The 25,625-nt window shown below is 38.8% G+C and overlaps 1 protein-coding gene across 4 annotated transcripts in view; it reads right to left on the bottom strand.

Annotated features, from left to right (window-relative positions):
* The window catches only part of tspan12 (tetraspanin 12), a 49,466-nt gene that overhangs the window by 11,424 nt on the left and 12,417 nt on the right, over positions 1-25,625 (bottom strand). For all 4 annotated transcript variants that reach the window (XM_072551533.1, XM_072551532.1, XM_072551530.1 and 1 more), the window contains 4 exons: positions 25,297-25,432; positions 18,965-19,039; positions 7,949-8,056; positions 5,579-5,722 (listed from right to left, as the gene is read on the bottom strand). In XM_072551533.1, coding sequence (XP_072407634.1) covers positions 5,579-5,722; positions 7,949-8,056; positions 18,965-19,039; positions 25,297-25,432 — 463 coding nt within the window. The remainder of the gene's footprint in view (positions 1-5,578; positions 5,723-7,948; positions 8,057-18,964; positions 19,040-25,296; positions 25,433-25,625) is intronic.

The following is a 25,625-nucleotide window of genomic DNA, read 5'->3' on the forward strand; positions in this document are numbered from 1 at the left end:
CATAAGGTCCCCTTTCTCTCTTTATCCTATCCTGTACATTATTTGATATCCAGGGTTCACAGAATTAGATGACCCTACTCTGTCTTCATTGGAATATGCTGGCCCTGTACTCTTCCTATTCCCTTCTTGAATGTTCCCTGTTCTGACGCAGATTTACCCAAAACTATTGGCTCCCAATCCACTTTGGCTCTATCGTACTAGCTCTTATTTTAATTAAAAAGTTTAGAACTTTGAATTCAGATCCATCCTTTTTCATAAATGTAGTTATGATCGCTGTCTGAAAAATGTTCTCCCACCGATATTTCAACTACTTGCCTGGCTTCCTGACCTAAAATTAAGTCCAGGACTGCCCCCTCTCTCATAGGGCCTTCTACACACTGGCTTTAAAAGCTGCTCCAGATATATTTTAAGAATTCTGATCCCTTTAAATATTCCTCAATAACTTGCCTATTAATATTCCTTTTAATAAATGTCTTCTGAAAATTTAATTACAGTAAACCCACTGGCTCTACCAGTTGCAGAACAATAGACTTGTTAATCATTTACTCAACAGGACTAAAGATGTGACTTGGCAATGCTCTAGGATGCTTCCATTGAAAGAGCAGTGGCTACCTTGAAGATGCAGGTCCAGCAGAACACAAAGTGTGTTTGGACAATGTGTGTTTGGACCTGCAATCAACCACTATAGCCACAGATACAGTGCATCAATAGCAAAGCAAGAAGGAGACAAGGAACCTTAGCCTTCCTCCCATTACTCTTTCTCCTCAAAGGAGGTGCCCATTGGACACCAACAGGCAAGAGATGCACCAGCCAGGGACCTGAGATGGCCTTTCCATCTCCCCTCTCCCATTGACCCCATCACCTCCAGTAGATTACGCAGAAGAGAGTGCACTTGTGCAGGAGACGCTTAGCAGGCTAAGAACCTCTAAGCTAAGAAGCCATCTGCCAAAGTCATTGCAATTAACAAGACATGGCATCAGTACACTGCCTCCACTTCAGTGGCAGATGTCAGAGGAGTGCAGAGTGATAGGCAAAGAAGAGATTTTGGAGGCACCCGAGAGACGTGGCTATTTATTCAATATCTTCAAATATACATTCATTTGCAGATAGGTATTCTGTGGTTTCATTATGCCATAAGGTGCTGGCATGGCTGGATGAATGGTCCTCCAGCTACAAATCATTTATTATTTCACATCATCCGCAATATGAGTGCCTAATGTTGTTCTCATTACCCAGAGAAGGTTAGACTTACTTGGGGGCTCTGCAACTAAAACTCACAAGACTGATTACAGGCATAGTGGGATTGTTGAATGAGGTGAGATGAAGGAGATTGGGCCTGTATTTGTACTTTGCAGGAAAGAAGAGACTACATGAGACATAAATATCTGACAAAGTTCTGCAGGGCGGAGGCAGAAAAGATTCTTTCCTTAACTCAGTCTCCACAGCCAGATAACACACTCTCAGGGTAAGAGGTAGGCAATACATAAGCAAGATATCAAGGACTTCATTCTCTCAGATAGTTGGGTGTGTTTGGAATTGTGCCATCCGTTGGACAATGGTGGTGTCATCTCCGAATATGCTCATCTAATAATAACGTAAGATTTCCAAAAGAGAAAAATCTCCAGAGCAATAGGGATACCAAGGGAATAAGGTGATTGGTTACAATAGTCAGACAGCCGTGCAGAACACTATATGGTCTGATTGAATAAATCAAATTGAATTAGCTTTATTGTCACAGTGAACGAACACAGCAAAAAGTTTACAAGTTGTCATTTACGGCACCATCTTAGGTACAAGATACCTAGGTACAGATACTTAAGCATTTGGAAGAACTTCAAAAAATAGGGATCGAAAAGATTTACAAGGATATTTCTAGGGTTGGAGAGTTTGAGCTATAGGGAGAGGCTAAATAGGCTGGGGATATTTTCCCTGGAGCATTGGAGGCTGAGGGGTGACTTTAAAGAGTTTCATAAAATCATGAGGGGCATGGATAGGGTAAACAGACAAAGTCTTTTCCCCAGAGTGGGGAAGTCCAAAACTAGAGACTATGGGTTCAGGGTGAGAGGGGAACTATTTAAAAGGGACCTAAGGGGCAGCTTTTTCATGCTGAAGGTGAAGCATATATGGAATGAGCTGCCAGAGAAAGTGATTAGATTACTTATAGTGTGGAAACAGGCCCTTCGGCCCAACAAGTCCACACTGACCCTCCGAAGAGCAACCCACCCAGACCCATTCCCCTACATTTACCCCTTCACCTAACACTACGGGCAATTTTAGCATGGCCAATTCTCCTAATCTGCACATCTTTGGATGGGGCTGGTACAGTTACAGCATTTAAAGGCATCTGGATGGATATATGAATAGGAAAGGTTGAGGGGGATATGGACCAAATGCTGGTAAATGGGACAAAATTTATTTGGGATACCTGGTGGAGTCTGTTTCCACGGTGTACATTTCTATGACTACATAATAAAATTCCTAGCATAAGGAAAAAAAGAAAAAAAGTATACAATTTACAATGTATCCACCCTGGCACCCTGTGGTGGCACCCAGCCTCCAGAATGCACTGGGCCAATTGTACAGACCACACTTGGCTTTGAAACTCAAGGCCACACCTCCAGTCTGCAAGGGAACCTCCGATCCTTGCAATGGCCTCCAGTCCCTTGCCTCCAGTCCACAAGGGGCCTTATCCACCTGTGACCAGGACTCACCTTCCTGTGACACACTTGCCTCCATTCTCAGCTGTTTCCAACAGAGTAACTTTAAAAAAAAACTTTAAAAGATTTTAGAAGTTTAGAAAACACAAAAGGAAAGGAGAAGTGGGAAGAGAAGAAGAGAAGAGAAGGGAAGAGAGAAGAAAAGAGAAAAGAGAAGGGAGAACAGAAAAAGAAAAGGGGAGGAAGGAGAGAAGAAGGGGAGGAAGGAGAGAAGAAAGGGAGGAAGAAGAGGAAGGAGAGCAAGGAAGAAATGTCCTTGTGTTGGCCTGATAAAGTTTTCAGGAAACATAATCCACATCTGGAGCATAAGCGATGGTGGCCCGCATGGAGGTTTATGCAGTATTGGACCTCTCTCCATTGTCAATATGAGGACTCCTCCCTACTGTCATCAGCCAGGCCTACTGGGAGTGGCTCTTGTCTACCAGCACCCAGTCCTATAATCAAGAGACACATTAATAACTTAAGCCATCTGAGTGTGCTCCAGGATGCAGAAATTGCGAAAGCTTCCCGGATATTATGCACAAACCTGGAGTATTAGGCTGGTTTAGTCACATTTTAGTTGCACATTCATGGAATGGAATCCCTTTCTGATGGCAACAGCAGCTGGCACTCTAAAGACAATATTCTTGACACCATGGAAACTGGCTGTTACAACAAATCCCACTGGCCTGGCTCCCTGCCTCTCTGCAGACAGGGGAAGACTCACAAGTTCATGGCTTCATCAGAAGACAGCATTAATGACCTCCCAAGAACAGTTGACTGTGGCTGATCAGAAAATACTTCAGAAGTCCTTAGTGGAGCCCTGGAATGAACCATTGGCAGAAAAGCTCAGGACCACAGTGACCGTCAGAGCAGCCTGCAAGTGATTACCTCTCAGTCCTTTCAGTTGCAGGTCCTCTTCCAAAGTAAGTTTCCATCGGAGCTTAATAAACATGTTACTGGAAAAGCGCAGCAGGTCAGGCAGCATCAAAGGAGCAGGATGCTGTCTGACCTGCTGCACTTTTCCAGCAACACATTTTTAAGCTCTGATCTCCAGCATCTGCAGTCCTCACTTTCTCCAAGTTTCCACAGGACCCAACCTCCAGCTCACTCAGAGTTGCCTCCTGCATTGACATTCAGCCAAGTGAAGGCAGGTGCAGTGCAGCACTCCATAACCTTCTGTCATGGGGTAATGCTGGTCATTGCCATTGCACCCAGGTGTCTGGATTTTACCCTTCCACAGGCTGTGGCTGCTGGTGATGTTCCTCTTTCCTTCAGCACTAGAACCTCCTTAACTATATGATGGCCTGAAGTTGGGGAGGTTTGTTCCAAGCCACAGCAGTATCATCTTCCGATGACTTGCCAGTGATCCATCTTGGCAGCATTTTATAATCTTCTCTCCAATCCTCTCCATTAACCTTTGCAGAACTGTGAACCTGGCTTATGTCTTGCCCTGATCTCTGCCTTACTCCACCATGGTGACCTTTTCAGAGCAAGACATTCATGTGAAGTGTGGGATTGCCCATGTCAGGGGTAATTGAAACACATTCGTGCACTTTCCTGAAATCTGTAATGAGCTTCCCTCAGTAAGTTTGAACACCAATCGTTCTAGCCTTGCCCTGGCATCACAAACCTGCCACTGACCCAACCTCTGCCATGTGAAAACTGGAGGTCTCAGTCTTGTAAAAGGTTACCCTCCATCATCTTGGCTCCTCACGGTTTGCAGCTCTGCCTCTATATCCCATCTATATCTTGGACATCACAAGATGCCCATAGCCCACAATGTATAGCAGTTCCATGCCTTTGTGAGATCCCACTAAAAGCAACCATTCTCCCTGCTGTTAACTTTTAAAGCTCTGAATGCACTTTGTTTTTGTCTGCTGACACTGAACACTTTTCATTTGAGTTTATTTTAGAAAAGACAGATGGATGCCTTACAAATCAGGCAGCACCAAAGGTGTAGTGTGCCCATCTGCCAGTATCCGCAGGCAAATTCCTTGTTTTGGCAAAGGGAGATTGACATTAACAAAAAAAGACTTATGTTGCAAGCATGAAATGTAAATGCTTTACTAATCATGTTGCTAAGAATGGCTATCCAGAAATATTCAACTTAGTACCATCCTGTGCAATGGTGTATGAAAGAAAACTCATCAATGTGATCAATAGATGGCAATGCCTAATTGTCTGCGTCCACTGAAATATCACTAAAGCTATCTACAGGTGCTGGCATGACTACCTGACAAAGATCTTAAAGAATTCATCTTCATCAGCTTTCTATCAGCAAGTAGTCCGATGCAGAGCTGTGCCATCTGTCACACGTACAACTGGATATAAAATGAAGCAAATGTCTGGAACAACCAATGACCATATGAATTTGCTGTAGCCTCAAAACATGCTTTTGTCTTCTTCCAGACATTGTGGTAGCCTACTTGGATGATGCATTAGAGTGGTAAACGGGGCTGATACACACCTCATGCAGCACTTCAAATGAAATGGATGCTGGGTTGATCCATAACTTGCCCACAGAAACATGCTCATGGATTGTATAGTTATGTACCATTCTTTGCTTTTTCCCTTTTTCACTGGGTTGGAGTGACCAAGGAGCTTTTCCAGAACTGTGAGTAGGTCTCCAGAACCACTATCTTGATTTAACAACACCACATTTAACTTCCAACTACATATAATTTTCCAATTCCAGCACCTATCCAAATTTGCATTTGGAACTAAGTGTAATTGTGAGACTGAGATTACCATTAAGAGATTATGTAGAAAGTGCATACCACTTGAATTGAGAAACACACCGATGTAAAACCTTTTACCATATTGCTTAGCCAGAAATAATAGTCTATTTAATAACTACTGCAAGAGGTTAGTCCACTTACCTCTTGATAAATCTCAATATGTTGCCCATTGTGGACTTGTTTAGAGCACGTAGGAAATTCTCTAATGCAGCAGGAGTCAGGCGGCCACTCCATTTCTGTCATTTCCAACCAATCTGAAAAGTATGCCACTCCGCAACACTTGAACTGGGAAAAGTAAAATTGGTAGCACTCTAAGCTTCTTGAAATGTTTCTATTAAACTTGGTACTCAATGATTTTTTACTGAAATAAAATGTTATACATTTTGTTCCATCTCAAACAAACCTCTCAATTGTAATAAAGTTTGTATTCAAAGAACAGCAGGGAGTTTCTGACACAACATATTCTTAAACCATAATAAATGATCTGATTATTTATTTGGTGTGTGCAAATTTGCATTCCCCAGTACCGCAAATGAAACATTAATTACACTTCAAAAGTGGTTCATTGTGGAAGCAGATTGGTTGCAGCAAAGAGAAGTTTCAGCAGATTTATTATGTCCATCTTGGCAAAGCAAGTAGACTAGTCCCATTCTCCAGTTAATACCCCGTTTCAGTGGAACCTTTTTCTCTCCAGATAATTATCCTGCAATGGGGAACAGTTTCCCACTATCCACTTTACCCATATCACTCAATTTTTGAAAACTTCTATCAAATCTTCTCGCATCCTTTTCTTCTCTTATGTTGAGCAGCTCCAGCTTCCTTAATCCATCCATGAATAATTCTCATAATTCTTTTCTACACTCTTTAATACCTTCACATTATTATTAAAAAGTGTAATGGCCAGACCAGTTCTTTACAAATGTTAACTATCAATGCCTTCATACTCTCCTGTCTATTTACATTTACAAGATCTCACATGGGTGTACTGCATTCTCAATCTGGTCTGCACATTCAAAGATTTGTTCCCACATACCTCCTCGTCCTTCTGATTCAACCAGTCTATGTCTCCTTTCTACCAATCTCCTTCTCATGGTTCATAATATTTCAAAGATTTGGGTCAACTGCAAATTTTGAAATGTGCACTGCAATCCCAAGACTAGGTCATTAATATAGATGGAGAAAGATAATGGTCTGAAACCCAACTCCTGTGAAATTCCCTGTATACTTTCCTCCAATCCATAAAAGAAAGTTTGCAACTACTATTTCCTAAATCATTCAACAGACTTTGATTCTGGGTTGCCAATGTCCTTTTCATTCCATAGGCTTTAACTTTGCTGACAAACTTGTTTTATTACACGTTATTAAACACATTTTGGAAGTCTACATACAACAGTTATTCCGTACTAACCTCTTCAAAAGGCTCATTGCTCACCCAATTTTCTTTTGTTCAGCTCCTTAGGTCACTTTTAAAATTAAAAGGAGCTATGCAAGTTCAGTTTGTTGCTATAACACTGTAGTCTCTGACACAAATTCACAATTAGTAAACCCCAACGTAAATATTTTATGGCAAATTTGATATGAAAATGATAGCAAGAAGCCTTTCATTCAAAACCAAAGAGCAAATATATCTGATTTTGTTTTCTCTCATCAGGCTAATCAAATTCTAAACTCACACTTTAATGTTTGCATTCTTATTTTCAAATCTCTTCACTGTTTCATCCCTCTCTATCTCTCCAATCTTTTCCAGGCCCAACCCCATGTGATAATCTAAACTCCTCGAAGACATCTTCTGGTATCTTAACCCCTTTAACTGCATGTGCTTCATCCCTGGTGACCATACCATCAGCTGCCAAGGTTCTAAGCTCTGAAATTGTTTTCCAGAAGGTATTTCACCTCTTAATGTTTCTTGTATTTTTTTAAATGCTTCTTAAAACCATCTGCCCTAATATCTCCTGATGTGGCTCACTGTCAAACTTTGTTTTGTAATGCTCCTGTGAAGCACATTTGAACAGTCTATTCTATTGAAGGTGTTATTGTTGAGGTTGAAAACAAGTGAATAGTTTTTAGTCTCTCCTTTTTCAACTTAACTCTCCCATAAATAATACAAAATGCAATTAGCACTTTGGAAAAATGTAATAACAATACCTTCGACTTTTTAAAACACATAATTTACCTGTAAAATATCAGCTGTATTCCAACTAATTATTCATTCATAAATTGAACATAAAAAGAATGTAAAATAATTCACAAAAGACTTTTCATAAAAGGATAAAATTTCTAACGTCTGCATTTAGATTCCATTATCATAAAATAATTCTCACTTTCTTTTCTGCTCAGTGCTCTTCCAAATTGACAGTAATGGGTCTGCCATTAGCAAGCAGCACACTCCAGGCAGAAAATGTAGTTTACAAAGCATATAAACACATGTATCATTAAAGAATACCACATCCCACCACACAAGCAAACTTAACAGTAATACTAATAGACTAAATATCAAGTTGTAAAATCTACCTCCTTCTGAAAGAAATTCCAGGCATGAGTTAACCACTGGTACCTGGCCATACCATAATGAGACATTCTAGTCTTCAGCTCAAGCACATCAGACCTTTGAATGGAGATCTGAAATAAAGAATGACCTCTTAGTGACATCATTATAATTAAACTGTGACTTTTAGGATTAGTATGGCAAAATGTAAAATATCAACCACATAGCACATACCAACATCTTGATAAAAAGTTCAATGATGTCGGCTCCAGATTATTCTGATACATATAAACCAGAACATGTGTGTTGCAGCCACTAGGATTAAGAGCACACATTTATTAGTCTAGACTCAATAGCATGCATTGTCTTTGTAAATTCTCATTCCTTTGTTTGCCTGCCATTCTTTTCATGTAGAGGGCACACTACCATGACCTGTTTAAACTGTCCTCTTCCAGGACACTTAGTTCCCTCCTATTCACTATGAAGTATGACTTGAAATTGCCCCTCTCAGAAGGGCAGTCAGTGATTCAATACAACAAAGCTCACCCCAGACCTGAATTGTCTGCTTTCCCCAGAATTTCATGGACTACTCTCCTGACCATTACTGACCAAACCATCAGGACTGAATTGGTAGAACAGCCCAAACAGACCAGACTAAAGTATCAAAGTACCCTGATTGGTCGACCCATAAGCCCCAAAATACTTGCAATTGACCTGCAAAGTCAATTGTGGCCCAATCCCTGTACTGCATGGATACAATCCTCAGACTGTGGTAGAATCAAATGCCTGAATGACCATGGCCAGCATCCTGAGCTGGAATAGGATGAGCGTCTGACTAACTGGTAGTACCTGTGACTGACTACTGCCTTCTTCATTCCACTAAGTACTGCTACCCTTTGATTTTCACAAATCACTATTTTCTTCAAGTACATGCAGTCCCTTTGCTGCATAATCTGCTGGCATGTGCTGCCGGTCTGATGTCGACATATTATAGTTCCATTCAATGAGGTGTTCACCCCTATCTGACCAATGGGTTGAATGTTCAGTATTTTCAACCATCACAAGCTGCTTACCTCCTCCACTGCACTGAAACGTAATGGAAGTCAGAGATCAGTAGACTAAAACTGAGCACTGAAGACATTGCTTTCTTTGTGTGCTATGTGACCTTCACAGAGGCTGTCAGCCTGTATGTCAGTGCTGAAGTCAGAAAGAAATAAAAATAGAAATTGCTGGAGAAGTTCAGCAGACTGGCAGCATCTCTGGTGAGAAATCAGAATTAACAAGTCCAGTGACCCTCCAGAGAGCTGATAGTAGCTAGGAGAAGGTGGTAGATGTGCTGACAACAAGAGATGTGGGCTTAGAAAACAGTGTGAAATAGACAGGGGATGGCAGCCTTCAAGTAAATGCAAAGTGAGTGAATGCTAAGAAATCAAGTTAAGAACCATTAGATGAGTGTGTGGATATCAACTGCATAGATGGATTTGTCTTTCTGCATGGAAAATTAACCGTCAGAACCATGCAGGTCAAAGGTGACCCTGAGCTCCAATGTAAAATACTGAAGAGCTGAGGGGTGTGTGAGTTGGACTGAAAACAAGCAGAGTGATGAGGCAAGGCTGGTAGTTGGCTGATTTTTGTGCATGCAAGGTAATGGAGGATGGTGAACATGGTGAATGCAAAGGCATCTGAAGAGGAAGTTGCAAGATTACTAGGACAATAACTCAAAAAAGCTGCAACCACCAGGAACCTACTCTGAATTACTTGTCGGGAATTTGCACCTTTCAGTTTCTCAATGGAAGATAGTAATGTTCTAAGTGGGAGGAAAACAAGGTGAATGGAAATTTTAATTAGATGGAAACACATGGAAGTAAGGGAGTCATCATTCCAGGGAAAGATTCTGAAGTTACCATTTAAACCTCAAGGGGAAAACTTTTCTTGACAACAAAAATCTGAATCTTTTCATTCTTGACAAACTTTAACATCTTTCTTGTCATTACCCTTGCTACGTCAAGAAGGGAATAATTTCATCCCATGTTAAAGACTGAACTGGCAGTATATATATTTAAGGCCACAATTCCACATATAGGAAATATTCATTTCCCGTGTGTCATCACAGGAAGGTATTGGAGAAAAACTAATTGACCGTTGAATTACTTCTGCAAGTCTAAAGTGTCTCAACCTCTTGTGATCTATAATAGTCTGGTAAGGACATGAAAATAGGCTGATTGCCAATCTCCAAATTCACGTGATAAGGAGACTATAACTGAAAAGGAAAATAAAACCTAATTTTGAGTTGTCCATCAAGAGCGTGGGGTGATTTGCTTCTGATTTGCCAATTTCAGTTTGGCATCTGCTCAATAACTCCACCAGATGGCATAAATGAGAACAGAAGGTTACTGTGTGAGAAATCACATTACAAACTTATGCAGTGCAACTGCATAGTGCATTAGCTAGACACTGCATGCTGATGACATCTAGAAACAGATTTTAGATTTTATGATAAATATTTTGGTATTTATTTTATAATCATTTTACACTCAATTGTATGAATAACTAAATAGATTGTGAAGGAAAGTATTTGCTAATTGGCAATTTTTTAAAATCTGCAATTTACATAAATGTCTATGCCAATTTCAGCATGGCACTTTATCTGTCAAAGGTGTTATGGCATTTACTGAAGATTTTTTTTGAATAAAAAGCAGTACCTATTACATTCCAAACTTTCTTGTAAGTAAATAATAAACTGCAGCAGTTACCAATTAAGAAACATCAGAGTAAATTTTGACTCCCAATTTGCACAGTGCTATGACTTTTTGCTGCTTGAGTTTAAAGGATTATAAATGCCTGGTTGTTTTCTTTTCTTTATAAGTTCAAATGCAAAGATATGTTATGCAACTTGTTTTTAAAAAAAGCAAGGCATTTCCTAGAAAATACTTGGTTCCAGATATTTGCTGATCCTGGTTGCTTGAATTTACTTTCAGGAAAATACCCCTTTTTTTTTACTGTGTTTTAAGGCATTTGAAAGGTGTTTAGCAGACTCTGATTTTCATTTGGAGAAAGCCTGTGAAAGAACAAGCAAATCAGCCTGGGTCTCTTATTGCTGAAGCACCTTTGTGATGAATTGATTGAAACCTGATTGCCCTCTTGAAGAGCAATGGAAGAAATCTTGGAAATATATTTCCTGAGCAAGCTGTTTCTGCCAAGATCCCAGAGACAACTGGGAATGTTTGGTCTCACTTGCCTACATAGAACGTCAGACCAACAGCCATCTGTACATTTCAAAGCTTATTCTTTTAATCTTCAATAACTAAGATTTATTGACTCTGTGTGTGTGTGTGTGTGTGTGTGTGTGTGTGTGTGTGTGTGGGGGGGGGGGGGGGGGGTGGGGGGGGGCGGGGGAGGTGGAAGAGGGGGTTATTTAGAGTGGTTAATCTTTATGTTTGCATTTTCAAAGTCCATCACCCATTTTTGCATTGTCTTTGACAAAGTTCTGTTTTATAATAAATCTTACTTCTAAGCTCATTTAAGTATATTACACATATAGCATTTGATTGGCTGTATCTGAAACCAGATAAAACAATTAAAATTATGTTGTGCCCTGATAAGTAGTTGAACTAAGAAAAGACAACACACTTTGCTCAACCTAGTCAGAACAACAGATGGATGTCAAAGACAACTGAAAACCTGTTATGCTTTGCTCACGTGATTTTATCCATTGATTCATGTTACGGCTGTACATGACATTGGTTAGGCAATTCTGGTCTCCTTCCTATCGGAAAGATGTTGTGAAACTTGAAAGGGTTCAAAAAAGATTTCCAAGGATGTTGCCAGGGTTGGAGGATTTGAGCTATAGGGAGAGGCTGAACAGGCTAGGGCTGTTTTCCCTGGAGCATTGGAGGCTGAGGGGTGACCTTATAGAGGTTTACAAAATTATGAGGGGCATGGATAGGATAAATAGACAAAGTCTTTTCCCTGGGATCGGGGAGTCCAGAACTAGAGGGTATAGGTTTAGGGTGAGAGGGAAAAGATATAAAAGAGACCTAAGGGGCAACCTTTTCACGCAGAGGGTGGTACATGTATGGAATGAGTTGCCAGAAGATGTGGTGGAGGCTGGTACAATTATAACATTTAAGAGGCATTTGGATGGGTATATGAATAGGAAGGGTTTGGAGGGATATTGGCTGGGTGCTGGCAGGTGGGACTAGATTGGGTTGGGATATCTGGTCGGCATGGACAGGTTGGACCGAAGAGTCTGCTTCCATGCTGTACATCTCTATGACTCTATGATTCAGATGTTACCTGACACTTCTTTAGCCAGTACTATGACTGCAGCCAGCATTCACTGGTGGGTTTTAGACCATGCAGTCTATGTTTAACCTACAGTGAAAATGGTTATGCATCATAACATCACCAGGATGCAACTTTGCCATGTAGTTTACCACAAAAACACATCCACATGCCCCCTGGGCCCCTATTTTGAGGTAACCAGTCCTCCCTTGCCTGAATTATTCTGGATTCTGGATTAGTGGTGCTGGAAGAGCACAGCAGTTCAGGCAGCATCCGAGGAGCAGTAAAATCGATGTTTCGGACAAAAGCCCGATTATTCTGGAGTTGGGGGAAGAGGGAAGGAATGGTTTGGAGACATTGTTAAAACCCTGCCCTCCCTCATGTTTAACCCCATCCATTCCAGTCAGGAGAGTGAGGTTAAAATTAGGTCTCTTATTTGATGTAATCTGACTGGTATTTAATCATTAGCTAACCAGAACAAATTATGTTATCTACATACAACCAAGTAAGGAAGATTTTTTAAATCCAGCTGAAACAAGCAGATGGCTTATCATCTGAATGATTAAAACCTGAACAATGTAGCACTTCTCTGGTACTGCACTGAATGATGCTTAATTTTAAATAATGCCTTCACCCCAAACGGAGCAAAACGCATCCTGCTACTCCAGTGTGCAACTTCTACTCCCCACACAAAAAAACCGTCTGAGTTTACCCTCTGCCAATGAGATTCTTGGTTTCACTTTTGCACATGTTGTTAGGAATAGGCTGAACTTGTCAAACTGAATTTTAAAAATTTGTTCTTGGGATATTCATTCTGGGCTCATTATTAACAAAGTCAACATTTATTGACTATCTCTCATTGCTTTTTGAGAAAGTCACTTACAGCTTGAAAAACAAAAGACTTCCATCAATTGCAATAAGACTTGAACCATGAACTCAGGAGCAAATTGCTGCAACACTTGATCTACCAGCACTATTTCAGTTGGCTTATGAGTCTCACACATATTTACCCAGTTCAGTCACAGAATAAAAGGTAGACTTGAGAATTGTTTAGCAAATGATTTGGATATCTGTTGTACTATCACCATTTCATTTCTATAGAGTTTCTTCATTAACTTTGAGGTGTAAATGTCTTTCAAATGAATGCTTCCAGAGACACAAAAGCAAACTTTTACATTTCCATTAAAGAATGCATGGAACTAGAAAATCATTCCAGACAACAACCATGGACACAGTTGAGATAGCAGGCAATTTTCTCATTTTGTGTGTTACCTGTTGGAAATTGGCCAAGATTAAATAGTTCACTTTACTTGTACAGGATAGCATTGCATGTCGAATAAAAATATAACTTGCATTACCCCAATTGCTTAAATAACTCTTTCTCTGTTATAGAAAATATAGGCCATAGGTGAAGTTTCAGAATCTGGCTAATTCACAGTTCTCATCAAATTGATGAGTTGTAAATTCATTTGTGGGAATTATACATACAGACACCGAATTAGATGATAGGGTTCAATGTACAAGTCTACATTGGTTGGAAGTCTTGCCTTTTGACATTACAAATCCAAAGAAGAGACTTACATTTTCCATTTAATTACAGAATTTTAATCTATTGTCCTCTATAAAGACTTGCAAAATTATCACATGCTGCCGCACCAAGTTTTTTTTTGATTTGGAAGGTGATATTATTATTTTAATATTTCGAATAATGTCAAAAGGTGTGGAGGGAATTGGTGTACATTTGTAGAATTGAAGCCCAAAAGTTCCAGAAATGCAGAGGTCTTCCTGAACTTAACTTCATTAGACTATTTTGTGCCATTCCCCACATGGCAACTGACAGGATTGAGGGGCTGTTACTGCTCAGGATAGAAAGACAGTGACAGAAACCTGCAGACTAGGATAGCTGAGCACTTTCCTCAGCAATCGCTAAAAAATTGTACGTAATGGACTGAGAGATGGTGGGAAGCAATATGGGAGGACAAAGTGTTGGGTGAAAGATCTAGGGAAGGGAGAAATCAATGGAAGAGATCACAATGCTGCAATCACAGTGAGTGCTTATAGGAAAGAGGAGTGGATAGGAGAGTGAGGGTGGTTGCAGAAGGGAATGGTGAGAAAAATTGTGATGGAGAGAGTGATTGCAGTGGAGACAGTGAGAGACCACACCAGATTTGTGGATGGGGATGTTGAGAGGGAGGGATGGGAAGAAAGATTTTGAGTAGAAGCGCATGAGTAGCACTGGAAAGCATTTACTGATGCATCTAGCATTTCCCACCTCCTTCAGGTGATAACTTTCCTGAGCTCTACAAAATGTACTTAAGGCACGCTGGTTTGTAACCTTTAATCTCAAATATTGGAAATGATCAACTTGGATCTATGAAAAGTTACTTCTTTATACAAAGCTGAATTTTTAAAAGTTCTTAATAAAATATGTATAAAATAATGAAGTTATTCCAACCAAATTTGTTTGCTAGATGCACATGAAGCAACAGCCAAATCCTGTGCAAATGAAATAAAGAAGCACCCAAACAAATGCAAAAGATAAATTCACAAGGCTAATGAAGGTTTGAAATGCTCTGCACCAGTTTAGAAATCTGAGATTATATCTCATAATCTTAAAACAAAATTCACATTTAAAATAATATTACTAACACATGGTAATAATTAAAATTAGTTGGTGTTAGAAATATTTTATACATAAATGCTTTCAACAGACAAATTTCTCAAGCTAATGAAATACTGTGGTAGAAAAATTGGAACACTGAATAAATGAACATGGATCAAATAATAATCATTAAATAATAAAGGTGGCTTTTCAATTCTGAATTATTAGGAATTCATGACTAGCTAAATAAGTTCTCGAGTTAAATCTGTAGCTGGCATTTTATCGACATGCCATAGTCTCATTGCAAGATCCAAATGGACGTTCCTTGTGGGTGGACAGTGGGACCATGTCTGAGGTATTATCAGTGGCAGTTAATTAAGAAGCTACTGCCAAGAATGTCACTCCATGAAGAAGGTTTCCTCTCCAATTTATTGATCCATACAAAGGGATGGTATCCTCCCTAGCTTTGGCAGCATGACCAATGGAGGTGGATATTGCTGAGGTTGCCTCCATGTAGAGGCTCTGTTAAAGGGCCGGAGATAATTTTCTTTTAGTGTTCCATGATAGGCAGTCCCTGGTGATGGAGAGGTGAATGCTGAAAGCATGTCATGCCTTGAAGAGACAGTGGTGGCCATTGTCACTGTTGGGGCTAGCTAGACCCTTCTGTGGGATATGAAGTTCTCAGTAACAAAGGAAAGATGGAAACTCTAGCCTCCACTTCCTGGGAAGCTACATTTATATAGTTGGAATATTGCTTGGTGAGGGCCATTCTAATACCAGTAAAATGCTGGTGGAGTAACTTCATATGGTCATTAAAAAGCTAATTACTTTAATTGTCACTCAATCTTATTTCGCAGGCAACTGAACTGTTGCTGTTGCTGCCTTTTGAACTATCTTGCAATAGGAGGTCACAGGGTTTTTATCCTTGTGCGGTTTTAGCTGCCTATGTCCAAATTGTAGCATGCCACCAAAACTAACAATTCTGTCCTTTGTAATACATTTTTTGACTGTGTTTTGCTTCAACAAATGCATTTGGAGAAGAATGATAAATGTTTTTTAAACACAAAGTAAAACTATTATCACCATAATTTGTCATGTAAGGCAGTTTGACATTCCAATTTCCTTACAGCTACTACTACAAAATCAAGTTATTGAATCTCAAACAGTACATGTATGCTTTGATATTAAATGTTAAATGTTTGCAGTAGATATTCTACAGTGTACATTTTGTATTTCACTATGTAGATAATTTGATGAACTATTCTGATAAAATGACAGGTTGTTGTGATAAAATGGTTTTGTGCTATACTGGAATGTCTTATTCAACCATTTCTATGTACATATATGATTTTTTTTCATTTTGAATCTCACAAATCATATGAAACTAAATGGTGATTTTTTTTGGCAGAGGAATTCACATATAATATCAAGGAGGACATTAATTTGTTCCAAGTTCAGAATGAACAGACTTTTTAATTGAGCTATTAAAAATGGATGGGATTAACAATAGTGAACATGCTTGCAGCCTTTGGTTATAGTGCAACAACTAATTCATTAGATTGGATAGGTTTCATGCACTTCAATGTCAAACTGCATCCTCATTTATTTTGATTCTTATTTATCATCAGACTCAAAGTTTCAACATAAAGGGGCAGTGAGGTGGTGGTAAGGATATCATATACAAGAGGGCAGCAATTTGAGACAAATCTGAATCATGTTTCATGGTATAAAATTTACCTGGGAAAGCTATTGTGGAGGGAGAAAATGATAGCTCCTATTTGTACCCTAGGTCAAAAGATTACATTAGGAGTGTATTTGAGGCTAGTCTCATTCTTATAATGCATACCAGTTACATTTTATTGCTAAGTTTCCCTTCATGGAAAGTTTTTGTAAAACTTGGTCCTCCTTTTCAGTCCAATTTGTGTGGCATGATATCATTTCAATTTTCTATCATACAGATGGGCTTGTGTTCCTTTTAAACCTGTACAATCACAGGCTACCCATCAAAATTTTACGCGATGATGTAGTCTTTGTAATTTGGGAGGGAATCCATGCTTTTATACCAAGTTTCCAAAGATTCTATGGGAATTTCACATTCAGTTTCTGCATACGTGTCTAGATAACAATTACCATCGCTTGCTACAAAGTGAATCTTTCTTTACATGCTTGGCCTATCTCTGCTGACGTCAAGTGGAACTCCCCATCATTTCTATTACTAACGCTATTTCAGAATGGATCACTGATCTCTAGAGAAATTGTGTAAATGGATGTTCAGGCTATTTCACCAGAAATTTCATGGATGATCCACCAGAGTTAGAACAGGAAATTGAAAAATGTCAGTGGAGAAGCTTTCATTCTCTCTCTCTCTCTCTCTCTCTCCCCCCACATCACCCTACCCACTGCACCCGCACCCCCCCAAAAAAGTCAATTCTACAGCAAAAAAAAGTCTCTAATTTAACTTTCTAATTATTGCCACTGATGAAATTAGGAGACAGAGTGAGAGATGAAAACACTAAAGGAAAAGGACATGCAGAGAAATAAGGGAAAGCAAGTAGATAATGAGAGTAATTTTAACCTCCCTGCTTGAGTGGTAATCAAGAAGAAAGCAATACTTTTTATGGATTCCACTTTATTTTAGCAATTTGAGGGGATTATATAATGGACAGATAACTTCCTCAGACAGCTTATCATCCATTTAGCACTGCTCAAAATTGTCCTCCAGTGTAATTCTTCATCCTAACCTGAATTCTTTTTAACATTTGCTAAAATTGGAAAGCCAATAACGCCAGCTTGAGTAAATTGGGTAGGAGAAATGGAGGGGAGATAATTGAAGGGACCTGTAGCTCTCACCATGCAAGAAGTCAGAAACAGTTAGCAGTGGATACAATTAAGGATTGGTAGTGGAATGAAGAGGAGGAGGATTATGGGTTGAGTAGGTCACAAAAAGACAAAGCAATATGGAGAATTTCAAAAAACTCAAAAGGACAAGAGGAAGTATAAGTGATAGTGAAATAATTAGAAAGGAGGTCTGGGATACACACATTTTCATCCCAACCATGACCAGAAACAGAACTTGTCATAGTCAGTTCTTGATCTGCCACTCTATCACACATCCAACTGAAAAAAAAAGAACTCAGATGATGCAAAGAGAAACAAATGTATTCAGGAAGAGAAACTCAAGAGCGAAGAACAACAGACAGGAGCAGAAGCCAAAAGGCAAAGTGATGAAGGCAACAAAGGCAGGTTATAGATGGAGTGTATCTATTTCTCTAAAATAAGTAGTTCATTTGTAAAAAGATGCAGAATCAACTGTAATCTTAGCACTCATTTAATGTGGTAATCATTTCAACATGCAGTTTCATTACTGAAGCTTTTTCTTAGCTATTGATTCTGGAAATTAAAATACTGAAAATATCTGAAAACAGATTTAAAAAGACAATAAAAAATGTTATAGAAGAGAGAAATGAAAAGGAAAACACAAAATAGTTCCAAAGTTTCTGTATCAGTTGAAAGTACATGATAAGAAAAAGTAATAGGAGCATGGGTAGATCATTTGGTGTCTCAAGCTTGCTATGCCATACAATAAGACCACAACTGAGCTGATTCTGAATCTTAATTCTAACTTCTTGCCTGCATCAACAAATGCTTAACTCCATTATAGACCAAAAATCTATCTAACTCAGCTTTGATTGTGTTCAGTAAGCCAGCTTCTACCACTCCCTTGGATTGAGAATCCCAAAAGATTAATGGTCCTCAAAGAAAACAAAATCTCATAAATAAGAAACTTACGTTGAAACTTTGCACCCAGTTCTAAGTTCCCTGATGAAGGGAAACATTCTCTTCACATCTACAGTGTCAAAACCCCTCAGAATCCTGCATGTTTCAATAAGATCACCTTTCATACTTCTAAACTATACTTTACTGCAAACTTCCTCCCAAATTTTTGAAATGCTTTCCTGAAAATATATGCATACGCCTCAGCACAGATGCAAAAGTAGTGTGCAACACATAATAAAATGAATGTGACTATAAATTGTGTAATATAGACCATGGGATCTTTGGAGAACTTTTTTTTAGGTGAAGAGTATAAATGTTCTATTAAAAAGTTTAACTAATCAATATAAATTTGATTTTAAAACATCCAATTGGTACTCACCAAATAATCCTGATCATAGCTCCATACTCCACAGGCTAGTTCCACACAGAATATTACAAGTAGGATACCAAAATACTGTGAAAACATAACAAAGATTTATTTTGCATGGCAAATACTGTAGTTGAATTATTTTCATAAATATCTGAGTCACACAGATGGAAACAGTATTAAACAATGTATCAAATTACCAGTAGAACTTTCTGTTATTGTTTATTACAAAGTTCTTTCTTATGTATTTTTCCTAAACCAACCTCTTCAGAAATGTTATGAAACACATCTGGAGCAGGTTTAATGTGAACCTAGGTCTCCTTGTTTAGAGGTACTGTGCCACAACCGCCTCATGTTGATTTTTATACAATTTCCCACTAGGTATTATTATTTAAAACATGACACAAAATGCAGTAACAGAAAAGGGAAGACCATGACCAAAATCAGATGAAGCAAATCAATAAGGATTAAATACAAGCATACTGATATTAGCTTTACAATTGTGAGCAAGTTACAACAAGATCAGGCTCTCTCAACCCCAGAGAGGGAAACTACAAATTGTATCTCCCTAATCCGGCATGCTTTTGTCCAGAGACCTCCGAAGTCTGGCACTTGCAATTTTTCTGTCCATTTGGTACTCAAAGCAAAACTATCATTAGCAGCACAAAGACTGCACCTCAGACTGCAGCTGGAAGTGTACTTGGGAATATATATAATTCTATTATTTTAAGTTGCATAGTACTTTTAAATTACCGACATTGACATGTGACCTTTTTGGTCAGCAAACTGTCCATCTGTTGAAGGCTGGTTCCAAGGTTGCTAGATTAGAGGGGTACAAGCCATACCATACTACCAACAATTTCTGTGGCAGCAGCTTTTGCCCTCAATATTATGTTATTAGCAATGATATATAATTCTGGGGAGGTGGAAATTTCTTACACTAGTCATATGTACCAGAATTTGACTATATTGAACTGGTTTATCACTATTATTTATGCACAGAATTCCAATCTTGTATACCAGAAAAATATTCGAGGAGAAAATGAGGACTGCAGATGCTGGAGATCAGAGCTGAAAATGTGTTGCTGGAAAAGCGCAGCAGGCCAGGCAGCATCCAAGGAGCAATTCTCCTGCTCCTTGGATGCTGCCTGGCCTGCTGTACTTTTCCAGCAACACATTTTCAGCCCGTACCAGAAAAATATACCAGGTATATCCCCAGAAGTTTCAGATTTTAGAAACTTATCAGTTGAAGATAAAGTACTTCTTTTTAACCACATGAATTACTGTAATATAGTGTGGTACTTATCACATTAATTTAGAAGATGCATGCAAAAGGAATTCAGGTTGATCTTAATACTCCGTACTACCCAAAATACATTTGTTATAAACTAAACCATATCAAAACAGCACACTAGTTGGATATTACAAGTTATCTCAATAAGATATTTTATATAATTTTAAAATTTATTTAGTACACTAATAGGTCTCACTAAAGTCTAAAAAATGTACAAACACCAAGCTCCAGAAATTAAGCTACACAGAAACTTATGTGCATCAGATCTGCTCAATTTGAATGAAATCAAATTAGGTTTGATCACTCTCGGAAACTGGACAACATGTAATTCTCCTCACTTATATTGTCATTTTATGAGGTTAATATAAATCATCATGATATAAATGATCACATGGCTCTAACATCAGGACCAGAAGTCAGAACATGGAGAGAGAAAGGTCTTACACACTACAACAGGGAGCTGTGTTTGATAACCTACTATACAGATGCAAATAAAGCAGTTTTACAGCATGTAAGGAGTTGAAGAGCCTTACAGATAAGGAGCAAGTAGCCTCAAGGACAACATACATGCAGACATCAATAGCCCAGGAATTCTCCAGACAGGCATCTCAATCTGCATGCGGCAGAATTAGCTTAAATGTGCAAGGTGAAGCACAGTGACAACTAGGGTAAAAACCTCCAAAACCAGGATCCAAAGTTAAAACAGAGTCCAAAGATGTAACTATAAAGGAAATACTCTGAAGGCAGGACAGGAGCTTGGAAGATATCAAGAAATATAAAAGCTAGAAAAGAAGACTCCAAAAGCAGGGAAAGGCCCCGAAAAGACTTAGATTTCAAGTCTACAGAGTAGCAAAAGTGCAAAATGCAGGAAATCAAGCTATGGAATTAGCCATCCAAAAACAACAGAGTAGGACAGAAAAGTACAGAATTGGAACACTTTAACAGCAAGAAAGAATAACTCAAGTACTCATCCAGGTCAGTCAGACACAATAGTCCATAAGGATAGCAGCTTTGGTAGAGAAGAGTCATTGCCAAAGTCTCAACTAATTGATAATATTGGTGGTTGGTAAATGAGGCCAGAGCGGGAGCCCTGGAAGTGGCCATTCAAGTGCTCTGGAATGGCTTCAAAAAGAGCAGCACCCTCAAGTCAGGAGATTTTACATCTGTGGAGTGAACAGCTGGTGATGGCAAAAAAGGTAGGAAAAAGCACAATGGACTGCGATGCATTGATTAATATGTCTCATCATGATTTAACCAGAAAAAAAAATTAGTAATAGAATAGGCAAGATTTAAACAGTGATCTCTGTATTTGGGAGAATTTGAAATGATTTATATCATCTAGCAGGATGTTGTAGGCTTGGAGCTTTGAAAGATTAAATAATTAGAGACCGCATAGTAATTGGTGTGAGAGATGAGAAGTTGTTAGAGTTTCTACAATTAAATGAAGACTTGACATTAGAACAGATAATCCAATTCACTGCACATCTGAGGCCATTGCCAAAGTTGGGCAATACTGCAAAATAACATCATAAATTCTTGACACAGTCAATGGTAAATCACCCTCCTAAAAGGCCAACAGAATGCTAAAAAGAGCAGGAATCACAAATTCAACCATATTAAGTTGTATAAAACGTGGCTGCAAACAGAAACATAATGCAATAAATGTCCAAGCTGAGTGTTAAGAGAGTGGCAGCTTGGAAGACTTTTAAAAATGATTGTAAGTAAACAACATCTTCATCTCAAAAACATCCTGCAAGAAGAAACTTTCCCAAAAAATGGAAATCATGGAACTAGGAAAATGGTCAAGAAGTTAAAGATACAGAACAAAAGGAAGATAACATTCCTAGAGGAAACTGTAGAAAGAGAAAACAGATTCTGGACTATCAACTGTTTCTACACTAGCAGACAAATGCCGTGGTAGAAATCTGTGAAAGTCAAGCAAGCTAACATAAATTACCAAGGTCCAGGAGGCACAGATCTTCATGGATAAACTGCCATGAAGCTTAGTCGGAAAAGATGAAACATCAGTGAAGCATTATGTACACTGATGAATCAGTATATCTCATTGTTGAGCAGAAACATACATATTTTTCTAGGCCTCTTAACTTGGAACCTGTAACTAATAATTTTGAATCGGACACTAAACAAGTCTTGAAATAATACTTGATTTAGCACACATAAATTATCTTTCTCTGTGTAAATGATAGTACCAAAATGACTGGCAGAAACAACTCACATAAAAGGCTGAATTTTTATGAGGGGTGCCTGGACACAGATGCTGGAATAAAAAGCAGGTTCCAAGTCCACACTTTGCTGGCAGGAATACCTAACTGGGCACCTCGTGGCCTGCAATTAAATTAAAGATGGTGGGTGAACTCTTCATGCAGCTTCAGGATTAGTGTGGTGCTGGAAAAGCACAGCAGGTCAGGAAGCATCCGAGGAGCAGGAAAATCAACGTTTTGGGCTAAAGCCCTTCATCTTCATGCAGCTTGTCTGATCATAGGACCAGTGGCTCTAAAGTCTTCACAGAAGCATTGGAGAGATGGTCATTACTGAGGAGTGCAGAAAACACCAGACCTACAGCAGATAAGTTAAGAAAAAGTTGAAAACAATTCACAAGGCCAACGATCAGAGAGAAAGCCCCTCCAGGGAGGTCATGGGACCTGCAGTTGTTGCCATCCTTCCCAGTCTTCTCGACTCATATGATTATGCTGTTGGCATCATTAGGAAGCCAACTTAGCTGGCAGATTCACCATGCAGAGAGATGTCAGGACACCACCTTTCAGAGGGCCTTATATATATGAATCTGCTGCCTAACTCCTTGGGGCGAGTGTCTCTCCACATCTTGTCCTGCCATTAGTTAAATGCCAAATAGTGCAATAGTCAGGGAGACACGGTAGGAAACATAGCGCCTAATGAGTTTGTGATTCCCTGAACGCCTTAAAATCTTGGCCAGATAGTCAGCTTTTCTCAACATGGGTTGCTCATTTTGATAAATCTTTCTATTTTTGCATTATTCAATTATCTAGAAAATTGCATTATTGACTAGTTTTCTCATACTCAGATCACCAAGCAAAAAAGTTCTGAGGAAGGCTCACCAGACCCAAAACGTTAACTCTGATTTCTCTTTACAGATGCTGACAGACCTGCTGAGCTTTTCCTGCAATTCCTGTTTGTTTCTGATTAACTTACAGATGGATTTCATTCAGCTCAGCTTTATTTTTCTTTAAACTGAGAGACTTGATTATTCTTTTTTGTCAAGTATTCTGATATTGAACAAAAAATAATTTGTTTTTATACTTGAGCATTGCAAACAACTGAGAAAAGACACAGCAGACTTACATCCTTTTGCCAGAACTCTTAGATATAACTCCCAGACTCAAGAAGTTAACAGATTCATGGAGAAACAAAGTATGACATGAATAATGCAAAAATATCCAAATGTGAAATGGGAAGGGATCTGAGGTGAATTTGGTGCTTAACCCTACAGTGACAGGAAAGTAAACAAATGGAATGCATAGTTAGTTATTTTGTTCAGTCAGCTGAATATAAAGTCATGCTAATGTACAGACCCTACTGTAAATACTTGAAAAGCATAACCTACTGTACTCTATTTTGATCAAAATTGAAATATTCAAGTCACGAAGGTGGCGCAGAGAAGAGTCCAACAATCTGTGAACTATTTGCTTTGCAATGAGTCAGGAATTCTTCCATCTTTTGCACTACACTTGTGACTCAGTAATAGTTTCAGAGGTAAATCAGCATTTGCTGCTCTTAAATCTCAATCAACATGAGCAAAAAACATTAGTTTACAAAAGAAAACTTTTAGATTTATTAAATTCAAAATGTAATTGTGACAGATTTTGCGGAATATGAACAATACATGTGCTATTCACATGCAAAAATGTTCAGCAATCTGAGGGAAAGAAGAAATGGCCCATGAATTGCAAATCATCACATATTAGTTGACAAATGGCACTGGGTGACCTTTAGCTTTGTGAAAACATCATCCCATCATCAGCCCCTCTGAGAGTCTCATGAATATGCTGAATTTATTCATTCATTGTTTATTAAATCTAGGAATTAATGCATGCATTCCTTCCTCACTGTATGATCATTTTTAATGAACTTCAAATCAAGTTTTCTTGTCCAGAAAGTAATGTAGCATGCTGTTCCTTCAGTTTGGAGAATTGTTGGGGTTCTTTACTATCAGATCAAACTCAGTTTTTATTATTTTTTTTGTTATATTTGCTCTATCTTTCCCTCTAATTATTTACGAAGATATGCTGTTTTGACCTGTTCACTCTAATCTCAGATACCCTCTTCCACTTCATGACCCATTATCAGTTCACAGTTCTAGCATCTTAGTGACAATGTTTAATATCCTAACCAAAAAAAAAGCAATTCTAATTAACAGTGTATGCCCACCTCCAGCAAAAATCTGAGACCTTACATTTAACCAAGCCGTGTATCACATTCTAATGAAGATAACAGGTTGAATTTTCCCCTGGGCTTCAGGATTCCAATGAAGAGCTTTCAAACCTGCATCTGTTGTGATTGAGTCTGGTGTTGCAATCTTCCCAAAGGTGTGTCCAAATTGGATGCCTCCATGTTGGCCACCCAATTAAGGACAGTGGACTCCTGTTGGTGCAACCCAATTAAATGGCCGGTGTTCTGGTGTCTTGGCAGCTCCACTGGGAGAAGTGAATGTTATCGACGAGGTTGGAATTTCTGAAAGTTGTATTAACCAGGAGCTGCCCTTGGAGGCTAAGATTTTAATGAAATGTTCAGGAAGGCAAAGACACTAGGTCCTTAGGAATGGAGGGGAAACCCTCCAGTGGAATCACCTGTAGCACAAGTGAGTCTTTTTTAATTGCTGCCCATCGAGCAGAGAGTCATTCCACTTTCCCAGGCCATCTGGGAACACATAAGGGGGAGTCACTGCTCCCAGTCTCCTTGCCTCCAAGTTCATAATATGAGGCAATATTCAGTCCAATATTTCAGACATAAGCCATATGAGCATTCACTTAGCTGTTAAAAATATACATACCCAAGCAAGCAGCAATGGATTTCCCTTTATTGTTCCACAGCAGCCTAGCATTCCAACTATTATTAAAAAACAGCACACAGCAATCATTATGGGGTGGATCACTGAAAAATATGTCAAAATGAATGCTTCTTCCAGCCTGCAAAAGAAAACTGAAGTCTGAGTTAATGGTACCAAAAGACATTGCTGTGATTGATTTTCAAATAAATACACAATGAAAACATCAGTTTTCATCCTGATAACTACTGATGGTTGCTTTAGTACCATACAATTTGGATGAACAACAATTATGGAATATGCCTCGAAATAAATTGTCAAATCTCATTATTGAA

The sequence above is a fragment of the Chiloscyllium punctatum genome, chromosome 32, assembly GCF_047496795.1.
Source record: "Chiloscyllium punctatum isolate Juve2018m chromosome 32, sChiPun1.3, whole genome shotgun sequence".
NCBI classification, from domain to species: domain Eukaryota; kingdom Metazoa; phylum Chordata; class Chondrichthyes; order Orectolobiformes; family Hemiscylliidae; genus Chiloscyllium; species Chiloscyllium punctatum.